The 23,876-nt window shown below is 44.4% G+C and overlaps 1 protein-coding gene across 1 annotated transcript in view; it reads right to left on the reverse strand.

Annotated features, from left to right (window-relative positions):
* Positions 1 to 497: 497 nt before the first annotated feature.
* VSIG1 (V-set and immunoglobulin domain containing 1) overlaps positions 498 to 23,876 on the reverse strand; it is a 31,661-nt gene continuing 8,282 nt past the window's right edge. Inside the window, exons 3-7 of the mRNA XM_061599044.1 lie at positions 21,885 to 22,083; positions 15,034 to 15,195; positions 12,417 to 12,536; positions 7,376 to 7,514; positions 498 to 2,912 (exon numbers count right to left, since the gene is read on the reverse strand). Of these exons, the coding sequence (XP_061455028.1) occupies positions 2,729 to 2,912; positions 7,376 to 7,514; positions 12,417 to 12,536; positions 15,034 to 15,195; positions 21,885 to 22,083 (804 nt within the window). The 3' untranslated portion in view covers positions 498 to 2,728. The remainder of the gene's footprint in view (positions 2,913 to 7,375; positions 7,515 to 12,416; positions 12,537 to 15,033; positions 15,196 to 21,884; positions 22,084 to 23,876) is intronic.

Genomic DNA, 23,876 nt, shown 5'->3' on the forward strand with positions numbered 1-23,876 from the left:
TCTTCATTTAATCCCCATGGCAACCCTGTCCAGTAGCTTAAGCTGAAAGGCAGTGACTGGCCCAGATCACCCGGTAAGCTTCATGGCTGAGTGGGGATTCGAACTCTGGTCTCCCAAGTCCTCATCCAACACTCTAACCACTACACCACATTGGCTGTAATTTTGGCTGCCTTTCTCCATACCTTTTTTTTTTTAGGAAAAAAAGTTCTGTGGCTATAGGGTGTATATATCACTTTTTCTGTTAAGTACTGCCTTGTCACTACGACAACATTTTGGAATTGTTAGTGACAGCATTATATCAATAACCATTTAAGTAATTTTATTAGTTTATAATAGGGTTACAAGGAGTAACCACCTCCATGCACTTGGTCTTACGAATTTGGTGTTCAGAACTTTTGATGCATTTTACTAGTACCAAAAAAATTTCAAATGGTACTTTCCAACAGAACTTTATTACACTTTGTAGTAACAAAAGAATCAATGCAGTCCCCTAATTTTTCCCTGTGCTGTTGCGCATATAAAACCCATTATTAGTGATCACAGCTGAGCATGAAAGCAAATGTGTATATAGTTGGTAACAAATGGACTATATAAAAGCAAATAACAAAAAACTGTTTGAGCACAGAGGCGGCTGTACAAGAAATACGGTGTTGGAAAACCATCACAGAAGCAAATTTGGAACATGACCATTAAACTTCATCTAAAATTATATTTGTGTTGGAAATGTAAAAACGCACCGACTCCTCCTGTCTATATTAAGGATCCCAGTGAAGCCAAACATGCTTGCTTAAGAAGCTACAGCCAGGGGTTCCCAAACTGGTCCATGAGCTTCATTCAGGTGGTCTACGGCATGCCCATAAAAATACAATAAAAATAATGCAGCATCTAGCACAACACATTACTATTGCTACAGCAGGCAGAAAAATCATTAAGTGCTCTGTCGGCAATTTTCAACTGATTTGGTGGGGGAGAGTTTGGGAAGCACTGCTGTAGATCTCGAAAATTTGCATGGGTGAAAATTAAATACAGCTCTTTCTTGGGCATCTTGAGCTAGACGTTCCAGTGGTCTCATGTGTTAAACTGTGTGATATTTAGAAATCAGGCCTCAGCAATCCTTATCTAGGCGATTTATCAATGTCTTTTCAGACAGGAGAGACTAACAAGGGAGAATTCAACAGTGACACTGAGTTCAGTTGATTAACTTAATTTGAAAGAGGGCTTTGTTCTCCTGCAGCAGTGATGGGGAACCACTGGTTGTTGGACTACAGTACCCATCATCCCTGACCACTGACTAGCTGGCTGGGGCTGATGGGAGCTCAGGTCCAACAGTGACTGGAAGGGCCAAAGGTTCCCCATCCCTGTCCTACAGGACGGAAGGGTGTGTGGCTTCATGGCAGCACTGATTCTCTGTATCAGAAGGCAGCTTTGGTCTCCAGGACTTCCTCTTCAAGGATCTTGGACAGAAAAACTAGGATACTTCCCAGCAAATGTTACCGATTGAAACCTTACCCATTTTCAATTGGAACAGAGAAACGTACAGAAGTCCTCACATGTGTACACAGTGCATAAATGTTGTATTCCCATGCCCCATCCAGCAAAGGAAATCTGCATGCAGAAACAGAGGTATATATTGTGCTACGCGTCCAGGTACTGCTGAACTGCAGTAGCTGAATGTATGTTTGGATAAGGATATTTTCCTAAGAAGCTGTTGCACAGGAGGAAGCTCCCAAAATTCCCTCAAATCGGGAAGGTGGGAGGCTTGGGAGTGGGCTAGAAAGCTGTGTTCAGGAAGGGTGGGACCCAGAAGCCCCCACTGCAAACACTGAGCTGGACGCATACTACTTTTGATCTTAACTGGTCATTGCAGTTAGGTGGGTACTTGACATTCTGATCTGACACAAACTTACAGGAAAGAAAAGCCCTATTGTGGCATTCTTAAATTGGGTCTTAAAAAGTACACGGAGCTGAAAGAGGAAGTGGAAAAGCGTGTCACTCTTTCCCACTAACTTTCAACTCGAACTTTTCAAGGGCAGAAAAAGTAACCACCCTCACCACCTCATAGCCAAGGAGTTCAGAAGTTTTGTGGGCACCAGGGCAAGACCTCAAGGGCATGGGTGCCACACTGGCAAGCTGTGGTTTCAAGGAATGGTTATTCTTGAACTGTTTGAAAGCATAGGGTTTGTAACTCTGTAATGACCTGGGCCTCCAGTTCAGAGACCCTCACACTCACTGACAAGATGGCCCACGCTGCTCACTTGCTGGAGGAGGGACAGGTGCCATAGATATAGCAAGTATGCGGACCCTTTGGCCCTCCAGATATTGCTGAAGTACAGCTCCCATCATCCCTGGCCATTGGCTGTGCTTGCTGGAGCTGATGGAAGTTATAGTTCAGGAATATCTAGAGGACCAAAGGTTCTCCACCCTTGTAGCATAATATTGACTCTCACTGTGCAGGGGTGTACATGCAGGCCCAGGCCAGGAGACAGAACCATGGATGCAGCTTGGGGTCCTGGATGTTTACATCCAGCTGTGGGAGTCACCTATTGAGCATCCTTTTGTGCTCACAGGTCCTGATCCAAAAGAGGACCTGCATGCCATGAAAATCTGCTTTGGCGTGTGGGTTGCCCTTGCTGGATTTGGGGGCAACAGTTAACATGACTATGCTTTGTCCTAATTCATGAGCAGGCGAGTTGCTGTTGGGTCCCTCTAACGGTGCTGTGAGGAGAATTTAGGCAACTGGGTGGTGCCCCATTTCTTGTGTCTCATTTTCAGGCATTGCAGCAACTTCTATCTCCTCCGGGGTGACATATTCATTGGATTCTTTGCTTGGTGGAACAGCTGCCACTGGAACGCTTTCTTGGCTTGGCAGGGCAGCATACTCAGTATTAAGTGGTTCTTTGTGAGTGACATCCCTGTAACACAACAGAGAAAGAGCAGGCTGAGTGCATTTTTCTCCCGCAGCACATCTCAGCAGGAGTAGATTCAGAAACCTCATGAGAGGCAACGGGAGGTATTAATGGCAAAGTATCTCTTAGTAGTCAAATCCATTAAGCCGCTTGCGCCTCTAGCTTGCGAGTGGAGAACCATTGACCCTCCAGTTGTTGCTGAACTACAACTCCCATCATCCCCAGCAAGCATGACCAATGGCCAGGAATGATTGGAGCTGTAGTTCAGCAACATCTGGAGGGCCCAGGGTTCCCCACACCTACTCTAAGAATAGATCTCCATCTTCCTTTAGCTCCTTCCCCATTTCTCAGATGGTCGATGGCTTTGAAGATATCAGCTCAACAAGTTGCACAGGTACACAGGTCGCAAGATTATAAAAGCACAGGTCATATTTAATGTAGTGCTAAGTTAAAGTCACTTTATGATACACGTTCTGCTGGTGAAATGTTTTGCACCAGTGGAATGCTGTTGTGCAAGAGAATGCGTAAGTAGGTTGCTGGTAACTAGCGCAATCTGTTGCACAAGTTTCTGCTAGCAGAGCTGTTGCATTGGATTCTTCTCACCCATCCGCTAGCGCAAGAGCCCTGTGCTAGCAGACAGAGGATGCAGCCCATAGTGTTTCAAGCAACCTTGAAGGTCATCTAGTCTAATTGCCTACTCAATGCAGGCTGCAAATACAGCAGGGGTGGGAGACCCTTTTCAGCCCAAGAGCCACATTCCCTTATAGGTCACTTTCCGGGACCTTCATGCCAGTGATGGGCAGGGCCAGAAGAAAAGTGGGTGGGGCAATTGATATGATTTTTTAAAAAACCTTTGTACACTAAACTGCAATCCAGCTACATGCAGGTCACAGGTTTCTGTATACACACACACTAGGCATGTGGGAGAAATTCAATTGCCAAAATATGAGAACCGATTATCCTTCAAAATTTGCACTTATCTGAATTTTGCAATGTGGTTCTCCAACCAATATTTACAAAAATGCATATATTAGGGGAAAGTGTGCATAAAAATGAATGTATGAGTGAAAATGACATCCAAAAGCACATTATACCACAAGAAACTGTTTGCCAGAATGTGTCCACTAGTCAAAACTGCATACAACAACGTGCTTGAGGAGAAATTTGCACTCAAACGCTAAAGAACTTTCATGAGGATTTTTTAAAAAGAAATTCACAAATTTCTATAGAAATGTAGAGAACTGAATTGAAGATGGGGAAAATTAGAAACTCAGAGAACTGAAATTGACAAAACCTTCCATCCCTAACACACATCCCTAACACACAAACACATCACTCAGCCAAGCAAGAGGCATTTTCACAGTTCAAAGCCACATTCCAGCCAAGGCAAAAGCACACAAGGAAGGTACAGAGAGGTTCCTGAGCAGTGTGTCTTTAGGATGTGGCATGGCTTAGGGAGAATCCTGAGACAGAGAAGCCTAGAGGGACACCGTTAGGCCCTTAACCTGAGGTTGCTCACCCTCGACACAGCATCCTTAGCCAATGACTGTTTGGCCTCTGTTCCAGTCCCTCCAGTGAAGGAGAGCCGACCACCTCCCAATGTTCTTTCATTTTCAAGCACCTCTTACTATTTAGGACATTTCTTCACATGGTTAGCCAACATTGGCTTCTCTGTTTGAAGGAGAAGTTCTCTGTCTGAAGGGCTGTCTGGTCTAAGTCCCGGTTTAAAAGCAAAGAACCATAAGGACAGCAGGGGCCTTGAAGGTGTCAATCCACAGTCAGCACCTCGACAACAAATGCAGCAGACACGCAGCTCGCCTGGTCACAGTCTCACTTGCTACAGTGAGATGCATTGGTTTGAATCCATTTAAATCACTCTGAGTAGACCCATTCAATTGAAAGAACTCAACTTAATTGTGTTCATTCATTTCAGTGGGATTACTCTGAATAGGACTAACACGGGATGCAACCTATTGTTTTTCTACAGTCATTAAAAATGGAAATGGACTGCCTTCAAGTCAATCCCGACTTATGGCTACCCTTTGAATAGGGTGTTCATGGTAAGCAGTATTCAGAGAGGAGATACCATTGCTTCCCTCTGAGGCTAGTCCTCCTCAGTTGGCTAGGGCCTGCTCAGCTTGCCACAGCTGCACAAGCCAGCCCCTTCCTTGTCTGCAACTGCCAGCTGGGGGGCAACTGGGCTCCTTGGGACTATGCAGTTTGCTCACGGCTGCACAGGTGGCAGGGCACGTAACCCCTGAGCAACTCACTGTGGGGGTGATCTTTAGCTGGCCCTTGACACCCAGGAGACACAAGCGGGGATTTGAACTCACAGACTCTGGACTTCCAGCCAGGCTCTCCTCCGCACTGTGCTATACCACCTGTTACAGTCATTAAACAAGTAATTATTTCCACATTTCCACCTATGCATGCATATTACCACGTGCCAATATTATGGAAATCTGTGCCCTTTTCTGGTGATGGCTTTCCTCTTGTTTGGCAATGCATTTAATCACAGAAGGGAAACCTGTGGCCCTCCAGACATTGATGGTCATCAATTCCCATTAGCCCCAACCAGGATACCCAATAGGGAAGATGGGACTGATATTCCAAAATCTGAAAGGCCAGAGATTCCTCATCCCCGTGTTAACTGGATGCTAGATCAATGTCTTTTGCCCATTGCCACTCACGCTTGGGGCCAGCCTTACCATTAGACAATGTGAGGCAGATGCTTCAGGTGACAGATGCTTGGGGGTGGGTGTCAAGTTATTAGAGGTCAGAGCAGAGCTTGGAAAAGTTACTTTTTTGAACTACAACTCCCATCAGCCCCAGCCAGCACGGCGCTGGCTGGGGCTGATGGGAGTTGTAGTTCAAAAAAGTAACTTTTCCAAGCTCTGGGTCAGAGCTGTGTGTGCCTGCTAAGCTAGCTTGCTATCCTCAGGTGCAGGGGAGGATGCTCTTCTGTTGTAACTGTCAAACTGAGGTTCAACTGCTAGTCTGACTGGATTTATTACATTAGGGATGGGGAATCTGTGGCCCTCCAGAGGTTGTCAGACTCAGCGGAGGCTGGCCATTACAGCGAGCAGGGCACTGTCCCAACAACCTCAGTCTGCCCTCAGTCAGGCCCCACCTGGCACTGTGGGGTCTCAGTGTTGCTTTTGTAGAATTCAGCAGGGAGAAGGATGGGGGGGACAAAACTAGAATTCATTGGCTCTGCCTCTCATTGGCTCCGGCTCCACTTCCTGTTGGCCTCTCTGCCTTCCACCCTACCAGTTCCAATGGGCATCAGCCACCACTGGTTGGGCTTCGACTCATATCAGATCCAGACAGCACAGTCACTGGTCAGGGATGTCGGGGGCTGTGACCATAGGTTCCCCATCTCTGCTGTATGTGGCATTGGGAGGGCCGCCATCTCGTTCCTCGTCTCAAGGAAGAAAATGTCTTGGGCTCAGCACTACCCAACATATATCTAAAGCACACTGAGCACATGGCTTCCTCCAAAGAATCTTGAGCACTGTGGGTTGTGTGGTGTAATGGTTAGAGTGTTGTACTATGACCTGGGAGACCGGGGTTCGAATCCCCACTCGGCCACGAAGTTCACTGGGTGATCTTGGGCCAGTCACTATATCTCAGACTAACCCTACCTCACAGCATTGTTGTGAGGATAAAATGGAGAGGGGGAGAACCATGTATGTCACTTTGAGCTCCTTAGAGGAAAGGTAGGAGATAATAAATTTCAGTGGGTCTACTCTGAATAGAACTAGCATTCAATACTACCTAGGAGTTTGTTAAAGGTGCTGAGGAGAAAACTACAATTCCCAGAATTTATTGGGGGGGGAGTGGAATTTGCTTTAAATATGTGTCCAGCCCTTATGTCAGAATCCAGCCTCAACAGAGGAGGCAATAAGTGTGGGAAGCATGTTCAGGAAAAGCTCCTTGAAAAGTTACTGCCAGGGTGGGGAACCTTCCTCAGCCCAAAGGCCACATTTCCTGGTAGGCAACCTTCCAGGGGCCATATGCCACTGGTGGACAGGGCAACAGACAGGATCAGGCCACTGTCCATCTAGCCCAGTACTGTCTACACTAACTGCAGCAGCTGTCCAGGGTTTCAGACATGGGGCATTGCCAGCCCTACCTGGAGATGCCGGGATTGAACTTGGGACTTCCTGCATGCAAAGCGGATGCTCTGCCACTGAGCTATAGCTCTCCCCGACTCTCTGGCTTTTTTCAGTGGGCTAAAGTCCAGCCAGCCAGAAAGTAGAGGTTCCTACACATGCATCTCTCCATCCAGGCAAAGAAGAAGTAAGAAAACAGTTCAAGGGCACATTCCAGCCAGGTAAAAGTACTAAATGAAGGTATGGTGTAGGGCTAGTGGGGAGGAGGCAGGCCTGAGGTGATTCCAGAGGGCCAGGTACACCTGGAGGGCCACATTTGGCCTCCAGGCCTGAGGTTCCCCACCCCTGACTTACTGCATTTCACTGGTGGCAGCTTTTTCTTTTCTCTTCTTTTTCTTCTCCTTTGAGGCTAGAACCCAGACAACAACACAGATCAGAGCAGCTGCCAGAATTGCTCCAATTAACGCTCCAACAATAATGCCACCTTGCGAATCTGAAAGAGTAGTGAAGCCACGTCATTTGAGAATAGGGAGCGAATTGACAGGAGGTTTAAACTAATACAGCCTTCCACTGCACACACGAACATTCACACACACCCCAACCCTCCTAGAGTTACCAGGTCTCCGGTTTTCGGCCGGAGTCTCTGGTTTTTGGGGGCCCTCTCGGCTCTCCTGCCAGCACCCCTTAATCTCCGGACTCTCAGCTTCAATTTTTAAAAAAACTAAGTTTCTAGGTGGTCTGGTTCCCGAGATATACACCAAAACATCAGCCGCTTCCTGCGACTGTTTAATCTATTTAACTGATACGACAGTGAAGTTGGTTCCTAGTTCCCAGTTCCTTATTTGCTTGACAGTCCAAAACACCAAAAAAGAAGAGTTGACAACTACAGCAACTTCAAACCAAACTTAACATGTCTCTGAATCTCAAAATATATGTTGGGGTACCCTGTACAATATATCACTGTGATCGGGGGACTCTCCCCGTCAAGGATAACAATACATTTATGCTATCAAAATCAGGCTTCTCATATTATCATAAATACATAATGATGTCATAAAATCATAAAAAATAAGCAACTGGGGGTGCCCACCCCAAACTCTGCTCTGGGACAGGACAAATCATATACCCCAGGAAAGGGGAGGGTGTCCTCTACGAGATGCCACTGCGTCCCGTCCAACCCAGAGCTTCTGCTGGGCACCGGGCACGCACGGGTGTATCAATGCAAAGTCAAAATGGACAAAAACACATAAAAAAAAATAAGTAACTGGGGGTACCCACCCCGAAATCTGCTCTGGGACAGCACAATTCATATACCCCAGGAAAGGGGAGGGTGTCCTCTATGAGATGCCACTGCATCCCGCCTGGCCCAGAGCTTCTGCTGGGTGCAGGGGAAGGATGAGGGCATCTATGCAGACAGAAAGGGTAGAGAATCTTCTTACTCTAACTCATTTCTCAGACCTCTTTCTGAAGTGAAGGGTCAAATCTGTAAAGAAGTTTGGAGCAGCCACATTAAAATATAAGGGCAGGGCATTTCAGGCAGGGGGTTGCCAACCCGGCTTGGATATGCATGTCTTTGAAGAGGAACCCTAGTCAAGGTTTACCAACAACCCAATCCAAACCACATCTACTGAGTCCTATTGAGTTCTATGGGGCTTAGTCCCTTAGTAAGAGTGTTTAGAATTGCAGCTTTCAGGGGCATCCATCTTTACTCCCGAATGCTCTCATCTAACATCTCCACAACACTAGGCTCCTTTCTTCCTACAGTGACCTTCTGGTGACTGGCCTGGCCTGAAGGCATTTAAACCCTTCTTGCCGAAAGCAAGTAGGCTAGATTACATGTTCCCTACCCAGGCTCTATCTTTTAGCTAAGATGTCTAGCTTAATTTCCAGTCAGATATTTTTTTTAATTGTACGCTCCAAGCAACTGTGATTGATGCTTAATGTATCATGCTTAATGACATCATTTGGGCCCGCACCGTGACATCACTTGGGTGTGCCCCATGACATCACTCGGGCCCGCCCCATGACATCACTTGGGCGCACCCCTAAAATCTCAGGTTTTGGGATGCTTTTGACCTGGCAACCCTAAACCCTCCAGATGTTTTTGGTTCTGGTTTTGGTGTACAAACCCCTGTGCAGCTTGGGACAAGGATACCTGAAAGATCGTCTTACCCCTTATATACCCAGTCGATCACTGCACTCTGCAGGCGAGGGCCTCCTGCAAATACCATCTTATCAAGAGGGCCGTTCCCCACAACATAGGATGTGGACCTTTAGTCTTGTGGCACTGACACTTTGGAATTCCCTCCCCTTAAATATTAGACAGGCACCATCTCTGTTATCTTTTCGGCACCTACTGAAGCCCTTCCTCTTTCAACAAGCCTTTTAAGTAGAGACCTTACCCTTATGTGTCTGCGCTAGAATTGCTTTTTTAGATGTTTTAAAGCTGTTTGTTTTTGTTTTTAAAGATGTTTTGTTTGAATATGTTTTTAAATATGTTTTGTTTGAATATGTTTTTAAATATGTTTTGTTTGAATATGTTTTTAAAGATGTTTTGTTTGAAAAGGTTTAGGCTTTTATTTTTAAGATGTTTTAAAGTGCTTTTAGTGTTTTTGTTTGCCACCCTGGGCTCCTTCTAGGAGGGTGGGATATAGATTTAATAAAGTATTATTATTATTATTATTATTATTATTATTATTATTATTATTATTATTATTAGGAGGAGGAGGAGGAGGAGGAGGAGGAGGAGTATTTATTAGATTTATTAGTCACTTGATACCCGAAGGTCCCCAAGTGATTTACACAAAATCACAAAAACAAATAAAACACACTATGAAAACATATCAATAAACAACAACAAAACAACAGCAGTAGCGGTTCATTTGTAGTCCATATGAGCATGCAGGCTGAGTGGAATGAAGCAAGAACCAGTTTCAATTTCATGTGTTAGAAATGCCCCTGCTCATTTTGTAAGCCCAGAACGAACTGAGTAGCAAACCTATAACAATGTGAGGAACAGAATAGTTTTACATAGCCTTGCACCAGTGCAAAGGGCCAGATTCCACTTTGCACCAGTGCAGACAGAAGGCCTGCCCTCTGCAATGGTGCAAGACATGCAGGCAACATCGTGTGACATCCATGCAATGCACGGCTTTGCATGGATCCCAAAATGAGTGGAAACTGGATATAGCATGGACAGGATAAAATTAGTATTCTAGGTGTGATGGCTGAATTAGGGCCCTACCTTGCTCCCAAACAAGACTATACTACAAAATGTGAGTCCTGTAGCACAATCCTGTGGATGGTTATACGGATGTAAATGGGACTTCTTCCCTAATACATAAAAATGTAAGAAGTCATCACATTGCAGGTCCACACACTGCAGTTCTCTTCACCACAGACAGGTGGTGCTGCAAACTACAGCATGAGCACTTCAGCATACCATGGACGTGGCCAGGCTAGGCATAAGGCAGGAGAATAAGCAAGCGAGGTGACTGTGAGATGCACAAGTGAGCAAGCCAGGCAGACAGGCATGTGACCAACCAACTGATGAGCACAAGCAGGTGTTAGGCAAGTGAGGAGGCGGCCACACAGCAACATCTGGCAGCACTGGGATGTTTGGCGAGGGGGTGGAGTTACCTGGGGTTGCTGTTCTTAGGGTTAGGTGGTAGGGTTAGTGTTGAAAGCGTGCAGGGGTGGCAGCCCCTAGTTCCCATGTAAGTGTGCAAAGCATTGCACCCTTAATACCGCCTGCAAGTGTTAATATCAGCTTCCTTGGACAAACAACACATACACAAGTACCAGGAATACACACACACACAAAATTGTAGAACATACACTCATAAACTATCCCTCAACGCTTCCTAAAGACAGGTAGCCTCCCCCTCCAAAAGTGGAGGCATGCACACACACACGCTTCACCTCATGTTTACATCATACAAGCTCTTCCAATGTCAGTACAGATGAAAGAAATCTCCCATGAATGTTGGACAGTCAACAGACCACCCTGGAAATGCAAGGCTTAAGACATAGTTGAACAGACAGACTGTGAGCTAGCTGTTACGCTAGAGGGGTTATCAGCCCAAGGGCCACGTTCCATCATGGGCAATCTTGTAGGGGCTACATGCCAGTGGTGGGTGGGACCAGCCAGAGGCAAAAGAAAAAGTGGGCAGGGCAATGGATTTGACTCTTAGCTTTTACAGAGGTCCTACGGCAAGGCTCCTTGAGTAACAGCCCCTTTAACCTGACCTCTGCATACCAGTTGCCTCTGAACACCAGTTCCTGGACATTACCAGCAGATGGAGCACTGCTGCATCTGTCTGGCCACTGTGAGGACAGAATGCTGGACTAGATGGGCTTTTGACCTCATCCAGCTACAGGAATCTTCTTATGGATGAGGCAGAGAATGCAGACTGAGAGAAACTGTTGCTCACTTCCTTTAGGTGTGCTCCCTGCAATGTTGATCATGGGGGGGGGAGCAGATGCCCGACCTCACCACCTTCTGATGCCGGCCACTCAACAGGAAGGTAGGAGAGTGCATTGAACAACTCCCTCTGTTTGTGACAAGCCATAGCGGGAACAACGCCTGGAATGTGTGGGGGGGAGGGTTCTTTTGATAGGCAGTTGAATATTCAGTGCATGTTAACAAAAGCCGGAAATGATTCTGCCTGCCCATTTCCTTGCAGCAACGTGTGTTTTTCGTGTGGCTCAGCCGAGAGAAACAGTGATCATCACCAGTGCCAGTTCAAGATTTGGGATGGCCCTTGAGCAACAAGAAGCCCTTCCATGGACCCCCTCCCTCAGTGAATCCATCTGCTCCACGCAGCAGGTTTAGTGGCCTTTTGACAGTGGGCCCCACAATGAAGATGTGGGCTCTTGGCAGATGCCCAAGCATGCCAACCCTGATTGTACCATCACCTGATTGTACCATCACCTTGGGCTTCTGCTGGGAGGAAAGGCGGGATATAAATCAAATAATAAATAAAATACATTCCATCCTTTTAAATGGCCTTTTCCCGTGGCTGTTGTCCTTGAAGCCATGGAAAGCAGGTGCTCTACCCAGGTCTGGGGAAGGGTCACAGCTCAGTGGGAGATCATCTGCCTTGCATACAAAAGGTCCCAGGTTCAATCCCCAGAATCTACAGGTAGAGTTGAGAGAGACTCTGCCTGAAACGCTGCCGCCAATCAGTGTAGACATTACTGACCTGCATGGACCAATGGTCTGAGTTGCTATAAAGCAGCCTCTTGCGCTCCTAATTCTAGTGTCAGCCCCCAGTGTCCTGGGGAAACTGAATGATGTGTGAATGCTCTCCCTCTGCTAACATTCAGGCATTTCAGTGAATAACCCGTCTAAAAATAAAGTGTGAAAATGTTGCGCTCACTATGGCAAACTCACGTTTTGTAGTGAGGTCGATGTGGCAGGTGCTGTTCCCAAGAGGGTTCACCGCTGTGCATCGGTAATAGCCTTCTTCAAACTTTGTCACATTGCCCATTACCAAGAGACCAGTCTGGGGATCTGCAACAAAATGAGAAGGAAGTGCAGCTTTTATTTATTTACTGAAGGCATTTATACCCCACCCTTGAGTCACTCTTGCCTTGCTGAGCTAGGCAGTGGCATTCGTACTCCCTTGACCCCACAGGCGGAAAACAAGCTTGCAATAGCTGCCAGGATAAGGGATGATTTGCCCAGAGTGCCTTACAGAAATCAATACTAAGTCCCTGCCCTCAGGCTCACAGTCTAAAAGGCATGACACAGGAGGAAAAAGGGAGGAGGAGGGAAGAGAGGAAAAGCAAGCAGCCATCCTCCCACTGAGAAGTGACTCCTCAGGAAGAGGTGCCGAGTGCTTAAGTCCCCACCCTACCCCAAAAACCCTGTCAGTAGCACCAATGGAGTTTGATAGACCTGTTCTCCATTGAGGGTGCCCACGTGTCCTACTTTAGAGAAGACAATCCTCTCTTTCAGGGGTGAGAAACCTTTTGGCCCAGCAGGCCAGATCTTTGTCTTCCTCGCATCCCACATGGGCAGGGTCACCCAACTGTCAATGATCTGACATCACAATGACATCAGGTGACTGATATGTGGGTGTACCCACCCACCTGCCAAAGTTGACAAGTGGGATGTAGGAGTCTGCTTCACTGTCGAAGCAGCACCCAGCAGGATTGAACCTTGCCTCCGCACCCATCAGCTAATGCCACCCAGTGATGTCAGCTGATGGACAGGTGGAAGTGGTTTGTGGGAAATGGCCTTGTGGGCCAAACTAGATGCCCTGGTGGACCAGGATTGGCCTGTGGGCCGCAGATTCCCTACTCCAGCTCTATTTTAAGAGCTGCCCAGTCCCTAAAAAGTGAGAACAAGGGCCCTGAAGTTGCCCTCAACAGTTAGCATCTAGGAAGCAGACAACTTGGGCATACAAGGAACCTCACCACAATCTTCTCCATTAGATTTCATGTCTTTCAAAATTACAGTCCTTCTTTCTAAATTTGCATCTACACATCTAAATTAGCATATGCACTTATTATGCAAATCTGTGTCCTCTTCTGTTCTTTTTGGTCATGCATCTTACTTTTCAGTGATGCATAAGCAGCCATCCTCTCCATGATAGGTGCATCATAAAGGCCGTAGCTCAGTGGCAGAACACCTGCCTTGCATGCAGGAGGTTGCAGGTTCAGTCCCTGGCATCTCCAGGAATTGTCCCGTCTGAAAACCTCAAGAGCCGCTGCCAGCCAGTGTAGACAATACTGAGCTAGACAGACCAATGGGTCTGCCTCAGTATAAGGCAATTTCCTATGTTCCTATTACATGGGAGAAAGGGCTCTCTCCACCATACTAGTATGCTCTCATTTAGAGGCAGATTCTGATACTTAGATGTATGACAAAGGGGCTTAAAGAGTTGTTGTCAAGAAGAAACGAAGCAACACTTTTCCTTAGGGTTCTTGAGGACAGGACTAGATTCGGTGGGATTCAACTATAGAAAAGTAAAACATAACGCAAGAGTTCCTAGTGGTAGAAACAGGTAACAGTGGACTTTCCTGCTTAGGGGAATGATGGAATGTCTGTCTGTTGAGGTTTTCTAGGGAAAGATTGAACACTGACTATCATTAGGGTTACTTTCACTATAGGATACCCTGCTTAGGACATCAGTTCATTCATCCCAGGTGACCAAAAGCTTCCTTGTTACAGAAGGCATGAGACATGTACTAGTCAAAGGACCTTTGAGCCATCAGGCTGTGCAAATCACCTAGGACAGAGATGAGGAACCTGTGGCCCTCCAGATGTGGTTGTACTCCAACACCCATCAATCCCAGACACATAGCCAATAATGGGAGCTGAAACCTAATAACATCTGGAGGCCACAGGTTCCCCATCTCTGACTAAGGGATGAGCAAATCTGTCAATTTTGGTTTCTAATTTTTCCTGTCTTACATTTAGTTTGCCACACTCACATCAGTATATACATTTATATGCATGAGTATATATACATTTCTTATTAATGTGCAGCAGCATTCTATTGTGAATTTCTCCTAATATACAGTAGGGCCCCGCTTTAATACGGCAGCTTTCAATTAGAGTAAGGCCCCACTCATACGGCGCTTGTTCCACTTTTACGGTGTTTTTCAGGCGTCAGGCACCATTTTATTGACGGAGTTCCGCTTTTCGGCAGGTTTCCCTTTTGGGCAGAGATCTGGAATGTAACCTGTCGTATGAGTGGGGCCCTACTGTACACATTTTTGGAAAGCAATCTTCCCTAATATAATGTATCCTTGTAGGTTATTATCACTAATATATGCATTTTAATGCACACTTAACCCAAGCATAGGCATTTTTGTACACATTACTTGGTTGGATAACTGCATCGCACAATCCGGAGAAGGGCAAGTTTAGAAAAATTGCCATGTTTCAGTCCATGTTTTGGAAAGCACGAATTATATAAGTTCATTTTTAAATGCAAACCGAATCAAATTTCTCCTCCGTTCGTATCTCTGACACAGAAGAATGGGCAAGTATGGCTTACTATATTGTTCTGTCACAGGTGTGACCGTATCTCCCGATACTCTGTCCCAGTAGTATGCAGGATTAGGCAACCCTGTCTCAGAAAGGCAGGAGAGCGTGATGAGGTGGCCCATTTCGATCTGATGGTTTTGACCAAAGCTGCAGAGAGGCTTTGAGGGTGGGACTGGGAAACAACATCGAAACAGGTCAATTAGTAATAAGCTCTCCATGAAATCCTGTCACATGACACTATTTTAAAGGCTCTTTCTTCACTTATCCTAGATATCCTCCAGAAATAAAACTTAAATGTACATCGGAAATAAAGACAAGCAAAAGGGGGACAAGACGAGGGAAGGTGTGCATTCTTGGCAATGTATTATAGCCGGAGCTGGTGCCAGGCATGACTGGGCCCTTGGGCACTAGCCTGCCTGGGCCTGTGGTGCCGTAGCCCAACACCCCTCCCCCCACTGGACTAATAAGTCCACCTGCATGCCCCACCTACCTCTCATGTTGTGTGAATGGCATGCGCCTAGCACGCAGGCAGCAAGGGCATCAGCCCCTTAAGGAAGCCCCCACCACCATCATAGGTGATGGCAGGCATGAGTGCACAGCACACACAACATTCACACTGATGGGAGAGGTAGGTGGGGCTTGCGTGTGTGCTTATTGAAGCCCTCACTGTCTGTACTGGGGGAGCATGCCTGGGAGCTCCCTGTCTGCAATCTGTGGCAGGGCTGGGCTGAAGGACCCAATGCTGCCATGGATCAGGGAACAGGAGCACCACCCTCCCATCCAAACCAGGGCCTCTTCAGGGGCCCCTCTGGGCTGCAGGGGCCCTTGGCCAGGGCCCAACCTGGCCACTGTCTGGCACCAGTCCTGATTATAGCCCAATTCAGGTGTAATAGCTTCTGCGTAAAGTAGCCTTCATCAGCCTGGTGCTCTCCAGGTGTTTTGGACTACAACTCCCATCAGCTCCAGGTTGGCAAAGTCTGGTGTAGAGCAAAACAGGCTCAGAGCACAGGACCATCTCAAGTAGCCACACCTCTGATGTTGCATGCACGGCCCAATGGTGTCCATGCTAGGGATGGAAAGGATCGGTCAGGTTCAGTTCTCTCAGTTTCTCATTTTTCCCAATCTTAAATTCCATTCTCTGCATTTCTACAGCAATTTGTGAATTCTTAAAAAAAAATCCGCATGAAAATTTTCCGGCATTTTAGCGCATTTTTCTCCTAGTAAACACTTTTGTATGCAGGTTTGCTGATGTACACATTTTTTCAAGCAGTTCCTCCTAATATAATGCATTTGTGTCTGTTATTTACACAGATATATTCATTTCATGCACGTTTCCCTAACATATGCATTTTTGTAAAGATTGCATGGTTGGAGAAAAGCATCGCAAAATTCGGATCAGTTCAAATTTCAAAGGATGGCTGTGTTTCAGTTCTCATATTGTTTTGGAAAGAGCAAAATTTGATAGATTTGGTTTCAAATGAGAACTGAATCCAATTCCCCCCCCCCTTAGTCCACACATACAACCTGAATGTCTGCAGGGAATTACACATGCAAAGGCTTCCACGTGACCTGGTGGTGCAGTAACCTTTGAATCTGTACACACGGATGCAGAGCTCCTTTCTGAACAACAGAAACTGGTGTTGTTGCCACGGTTTGGGAGAAGCACTGCTACTTTCTCAGCAGGTTTGGATTCTGTCATTGGTGCTGTGTCTTTTCTTGTGGGGCAGCACCAGCAAAGGAGCCCTCTAAGACTGATGTTGTGCACACCAAATATTTTAAACATTTGCCAGTGAGACCTGCAACAAAATGTCACAGCATGTTTGGGGAGCCTCAGGCCCAGAGGCCAAAGGTGCGTGCCCCCGGCTTCTCTGTGTGGCCCTTGGGACTCTCCCCAGGCTACACCTCTCACTGCCCCTGCTGCACACCCTCTGCAAGTGCTTTTGCCTGGCTGGAATGTTCTCTTGCTTGCCCAAATGGAGGATGGAGGTGTGTGCATGTGTGTGTACAGACACCTCTGACTTTTGCATGGCTGGAACATAACCTATTGTACAAAGGTAAAAGTTGGATCTAGGGATGTCAGACAATTTCAACAAAGACAGAAACAGGGAGCAGAAATTGCCATTGTTCACTTATTCGTTCCATGTCCGGAACGAATATCAATCCAGTGAATGCAATGGGTGTTCACTGTTATTGTTGCTTTCACTTTGCAAATGATTCATAACTGATTACTTTCTCCCATTTCCATTGCATTTCTGTTCATTGAAATCAATGGGGTGGAATAACATAATGACAACAAAATTTATGTAATTAATGACATAGCTACTTAATTTCACCACAGCGGACAGTGGGACAAATAATGTAGCTTTTGCAGGAAGACAAACTGCAGCAGATTGGAAACAGTGCTGCATGCAGCAAATACAGGGCGGAGTGGTTAAACGATCCCTTCTTACATCCTTAGTTGCATCTGTCACTTCCCCCACTTTTTGCTTCTAACCTGCCTACTTTTTGTCTCCTGTCCCGCTCCCCAGCGGTATGTGGCCCCTGGAAGGTTGCTTAGGAGGGAGTGTGGCCCTCAGACTGAAAAAGTTACCCAACCCTATTTACTGTGTGGAATGCTTCTGACCAGGGTTCCAGTCAGCCAGCCAGCTATGTCTTTTTCCAGGATACTCCATTTGATCCCCTCCCTCTCAGTTCCCCTCCAACTGTCAGTTTTAGCATTCTATGGCCACTGAGTATGCTCAGTCATCAGGGGGCTCCCACCACCACCTTCTTTAGGGTTTCTGCAAAATGTGGTAGGGTTTATTTGGGGGGGGGTATTTCTGAAAACCTTTGGGTTCCCTGAAGACTGCTAACATTTCTCCCTAGCGTAGGTTGTGGTGCTGTTTTGCCTAGCATAAGGACCACCACTCAGAGAACTGAGTTTCTTGTTTGTATATATAATGATAAGCCACATTTCTATTATAAATATTCAAAGCGGCTTGTAGTAAAAGTCATCCAGTTAAAGCAATAAGAAGACATACATAAAATTGAAGGTGCAGCAACTGTCAGAGTCAGCAGAGCAGGTTCTAAAACTTCAGTACAAAATGTGAATTAGACACAAGCAGAACAATCACAGATCACCCATTTGAACGGTGTCACTTTTGCATACTGTATGCGGACAGTAAAATCACTGGCTCTCAGCAAGGGATATGTAACTATACCAATGATATAGGAGTCCAAACAGGGCAACTGAGCAATAGGGATGGACAAATCTGTCCATTTCAGATTCTCTCCGTTTCTCCCATCTTAAGTTCAGTTCTCTACATCAGTTTGCGATTAAAAAAAAGAGAGAAAGGCCTCATAAAAATTTGTCAGCATCTTAGTATTTCTTCTAGTATACCCATTTTTGTATGCAGTTTTGCCTAACATAATGCCTTTTTGTATGTTATTTTCCTTAATATATGCATTTGTATGCACATTTTACCATAATGTATGCATTTTTGTACACATTGCTTTGCTGCAGAACTGCCCTGCAAAGCGAGAGTTTTGAAGGGTGGCTGTGTTTTGGTTCACCTGTTGTTTCGGAAAGTGTGACTTCGGTAGGTTCACCTTTAAATGCAAACTGAATCAAATTTCTTCCCCATCCCTACTGAAAAACAAGAGGGAGGTATCATTATCCCAAAGTTTGCAGAACTACAAAACATATTTACTGAACGCCCAAAGGGAGCAATCCTTCCCCCTCCCCAAAAAATCTCAATCCAATCAGAAGTAAGCATGCTCTAGACTGGAATGCTAAGCAGCAGCTGGAAAAGAAAAATGAAAAGCCAGGAGAGTGAGATGCCTTACTTAGAGAGAATGACTGGCTGCAACCCTGAACAGTATATTCCTGTTAGGAGGGATACACTGCAACATTTCATTGCAGGTCTGATTTGTTAATAATGAATCCGGAATTCAACATGGTATGAGATACCAGCAGGAATAGTATTGTTGCATGCCACCCCAGTCTCCGAGCAGTGCAAGGCTTCCAGGGGTTCCTGCACTTAGCCAGGGTTTGGTTTCCTTGGAATGAAGGTCAGCGGAGACTGTGGTGGCTTTGTGATATGTGGTTTATTTGCACATATTCACAGCCTGAGCATAAGATGGAGGGGTCCAAGCATAAGCAGTCCAATAGATCTTGCTTTTCCATCAGGCTTACAGGAGACATCCTGAAGCCACCGTGCAGGAAGCAGGCCTCTCTGCATGTCTCCCCAGTTCCCTGCTTCTCCAGCCTAGACTAAAAAAAACAAAAGCCTCTCCTTGGCTCCAGGAAGGGGGGAGGAGGGCCCTTCACCTGAAGGAATTCCAAAAGCTCCTTTGGATATGTAGACTGACCATCTTGTTGTTGTTGTTATGTGCCTTCAAGGCGATTACGACTTACGGCGACCCTATGAATCAGCGACCTCCAAGAGCATCTGTCATGAACCACCCTGTTCAGATCTTGTAAGTTCAGGTCTGTGGCTTCCTTTGCAGAATCAATCCATCTCTCGTTTTGTCTTCCTCTTTTTCTACTCCCTTCTGTTTTTCCCAGCATTATTGTCTTTTCCAGTGAATCATGTCTTGTCGTTATGTGTCCAAAGTATGATAACCTCAGTTTAATCATTTTAGCTTCTAGTGATAGTTCTGGTTTAATTTGTTCTAGTACCCAATTATTTGGCTTTTTCCATTAACTCACAAGCTAGCTTAACAAAGGAAACTAGCCTGACCAGTAGAGCAGGTTTCTTGCTTGCATATCCCAACTTCAGATACAAGATTACAGGCTTGAAGGGGACACAAAGAAATCATCTATCTCGACTTCCGGGAAGGGTGACTTAGCCTGTGCCTGCTTTTGAGACGGGCTCCTGCCTCAAAAGAAGCTTATTCAGATATATCAGTCAGTTTTTTCTTTTTTTTTTGACTGATTAAACTTCTCCCGGGTAGGGAGAAACGAAGAGATTAACCTCAAAGCCTATTTTTGTTGGGACGACCAGATCTCATTAATTTATGGGACGAGGTCCAGCCGACGAAGGTGGGACGGATTTTCAACAGCAAGCTCTATCTGTTAAAGCGAACGTTCATCTTATCTTCTAAGAGAGAACGCACTAACAGGCAAGCACCCTTCTTTCTATATTTTTCTTTTACTTGACTTAAATTGTTGCTGTTTAAAAGAGATTTGCCAGATTGATCAGTTTTTGACATCTCACTGGGGAGCCATAACTTCTCTCTGCTACGCACTAATTAATAGCTTATCTCTGTTTTTGTTGCAAAAAGCTGTCCTGGATTTGCATTCTAAAGATATACACAGAAGAGGGATTTCTATTCCAGATTTTTATTTTGAAAAATATTATACTGTTTTGAGACTACTCTCTTTTTGGTCTATTTTATTTTGACGAATCTGTTTCTTGACGATTGCCATTAATTGTTTCGATCCTGGGAACTGCATTTTGTTTACTTAACTATTGGAGAGATAAGGCTGTCTGCTCTGTTTATACTGTGATGTCACCAAGTTTGGAGTATTAACCCAATTGTTGCTGAAATAAGAAGTGGTTTTCCTATATTTTTCTTTTAAAATGGCAATTAAGAAAGTGGCTGAAAATCTGGAAATAACTATGTTTCAGAAAATAATGGATGAGATTGAGATAATGAAAATTGAATTGAGTAAAATGAAGCAGGAGATTAAAGATATAAGGGTCCCTGTGAGAGAGGTGACCCTGGAAGGGGTCCCTGTGAGAGAGGAGACCCCGGAGATTGGAACAGGGGTCCCTGTGAGAGAGGTGACCCTGGAGACTGGAATAGGGGTCCCTGTGAGAGAGGAGATCCCGGAGATTGGAACCAACGTGGAACAGGAACAAGATTTGGAGTCTATGGACTTTAGAAATAAAATCTATTGTTTGGAACTCAATGTTATCTCTGAAGAAATGAATGAAGATTCTAGAGATAAAGTTATCAATGGCATGGATAATCTTCTGGACTGGAATGATGTGATGGAGCCCAATATAGAGAAAATCTATGGAATTAACTGCAGCCATGTGACAATGGAAAAACTTTTAAGAGATGACCCAGTGTATTTTGAAAAAAAGAACAGAGATATGATTTTACAGCAGTATTTCAGCAACTTATTCAGAATGGATGGCAAGAAAATATTTGGGATAGAGGTAATCCCCATCAGACTCTTACTATATGACTATGGCTTTGACAGCAAGATTATTATGGAATACTGATAATGGAAGATTGGATATTGAAATTACTGGACTTAACAAGACTACTGAAGATGGAAGATGGAAAATGGAACTAATAGAGATAATAGAACAATGGCTACTGAAATTATTGAACCTAACAGATTCTGATGTGATGGATTAATTGAAATGTTTATTTTGACTATGGTTATGACAATAAGATTATCATAATTAGTAATGAGATGGATTAATCGATATGCTTATCTGGAAAAAAAAATTGATAGATATATTTCTTAAAGAATTGAAACCTCTCTTTGACTTTTTGTGGAAAGAATAAAGTAATGTTTATGAGATTTGATGATTAAGTAAGATAACTACTGGAGGAAAGTGATTTTATAATATGACTTAAGAGACAGGATTGTTATATATTATAGACTTATAACTGATTTGATCTTTGACAAATGGGAAGTCAATATTTTACTCTTTATTTTTTATTTTTGTTTTTTTTTTTTTCTTTTTTTCTTTTTGTTTAACTATTTTTGATTTTGTTTTTTGTCTTTGAATGTTTTATGATTTTGTCTTGTATGTTTTATGAAAATCTGAATAAAAATTATTGAAAAAAAAAAAAAGAAATCATCTATCTCATCCCTGAAACCCATAACAGTATATAGCAGAACAGAAAAATAAATACCTAGTACGCCAACAGACACAGATTTTTCATTCTGGGCATTTGTGTCTGCAGGATTGAAAACTTCACAGGTGTAAATGCCAGTCTCCGATGGCTGCATGTTGAAGATTGTTATGGATGCATTTCCTGAGCTGCTTGCACCTTGGATCCGGCCCTTGAAATGTCCATAGGAATATGACTGGCCTTGCTGCCAGTAATAAATCTGTGGCACAAAATGTAATGTTAATCACATTGATAGTAATGGAATATGACATTTGTATTTACTGCTTTTGGAATTTTATGTTCCATATCTCTATGCCACCTTTCAACAAAAGAATATTGGTAAGGCAGTTAATAAACAGTAAAACGATTCTGCTTTTTAAAAACACACACACAAAGCTTTGCTATCACATGACCGGGGTCATGTGCTTGAGCTCCACATGATCACTGTACATCTTTGGATCACTGCAACACTTATAAAACTGTTAAACCTAAATGCATTGATTCACAGACCAATGTCACTATTTATCAAATTTACACTCTTAATTCCCCTTCCTAAATCTTGTTGAATTTGGCTAGCCTTTGCCAGCCTGGCACCTTCCAGTTGTTTTGGACTACAACTTCTTGAAGTATAGCATGATGAGCACCTGGATCTCTATTATATGTTAGCTTTCTTTTTGCTTTTTGCTTTTTACTTGTGTATTTAAGCTTAGGTGATTTCTTTTATAACATTGAATTTATTCTATGTTTGCTAAATTGTTTTTGCCTTATTTGAATTAATTATGTTCTGTAAACTGACTTCTTCCCCTACGCCAGTGCTTTGTGTTTTGACATTTTGAATGTTTGTTGTGTTTTATTTATTTATTTATTTGATTTATTAAATTTATATCCTTCCCTTTCTCCCTAGAAACATCTTTAAAACATCTTAAAAACAGAACACCTTAAAAACGTACTTTAAAACATTTTAAAAAGCAATTCCAACAACGCAGACTGGGATAAGGTCTCTACTTAAAAGGCTTGTTGAAAGTGGAAGGCACCAGTAGGCACCAAAACAATAACAGAGATGGTGCCTGTCTAATATTTAAGGGGAGGGAATTCCAAAGGGTAGGTGCCACAACACTAAAGGTCCGCTTCCTATTTTGTGCAGAATGGACCTCCTGATGAGATGGTCCTTACTGTAAGCCATTTTGGGCACAGCTCATTGTGGAAAGGTGGTATTTAAATAAACTCAGTCAATCAATCAGCCCCAGCCAGCATTGTCCAAAGCATGTGGGGGTCACAGGATTGCCAAAGGCTAGCATAGAGATTCTCCATGCCAGAGACATGCAGGTACTGGGGGTGGCTGATGCTAATATGTGAACCCTGAGCACATTGATCCATGTGGTTAGCAGTTCATAAAAGTTGCAGACCCCAGATGGGTTGTTGGCACAAGAGTTTTATAGATGGGCTCTACGTGTGTTCTCTAAAAGTGGCATTGTATTGCCCATTGCCAATAAAGCACTGATCATTGTTAGCTGCTCTGCAAAGCTTCGTGGAAACTAAAGGGAGTTTCCTGCTTTTCTGTTGTCACCAAAATGCATCAAAATGTCTCTTCATTTAAGTTATAATGATCAATCCCTGCCACAGGGCAGCAACATGATTCTATTCACTTTACAGATCAGCTTGATTGCATTTGTATTCAAAGAAACACTCGTGCAAGTAGATGTTGGGTTGACTAATGTTTTTAATCAATGTTATCTAGACACTTCTGTTGACTGAAAGCAGGTTACACCCTAAAACCACCAAGGACTGTTGGTCAATGCAATCAGAAACCATAAAATAAAATAAAATAAAAAGGTCATGGAACTGAAAGCTGCAGTTTGGGGCTATTATACACATCACTGCATCTCTTTCCCAGCTAAAAAGAGTGATATGGAAAGATGGAAAAACCACAGCGGACTAAGAAATGTTATAAGGGCGCTTCCAGACTGTCAGTACTTTGCAGGAGTGATTCAGTTGCATGCCAGGACTTTTATT

This window comes from Rhineura floridana, chromosome 16 (genome assembly GCF_030035675.1).
Source record: "Rhineura floridana isolate rRhiFlo1 chromosome 16, rRhiFlo1.hap2, whole genome shotgun sequence".
Classification (NCBI taxonomy): Eukaryota; Metazoa; Chordata; class Lepidosauria; order Squamata; family Rhineuridae; genus Rhineura; species Rhineura floridana.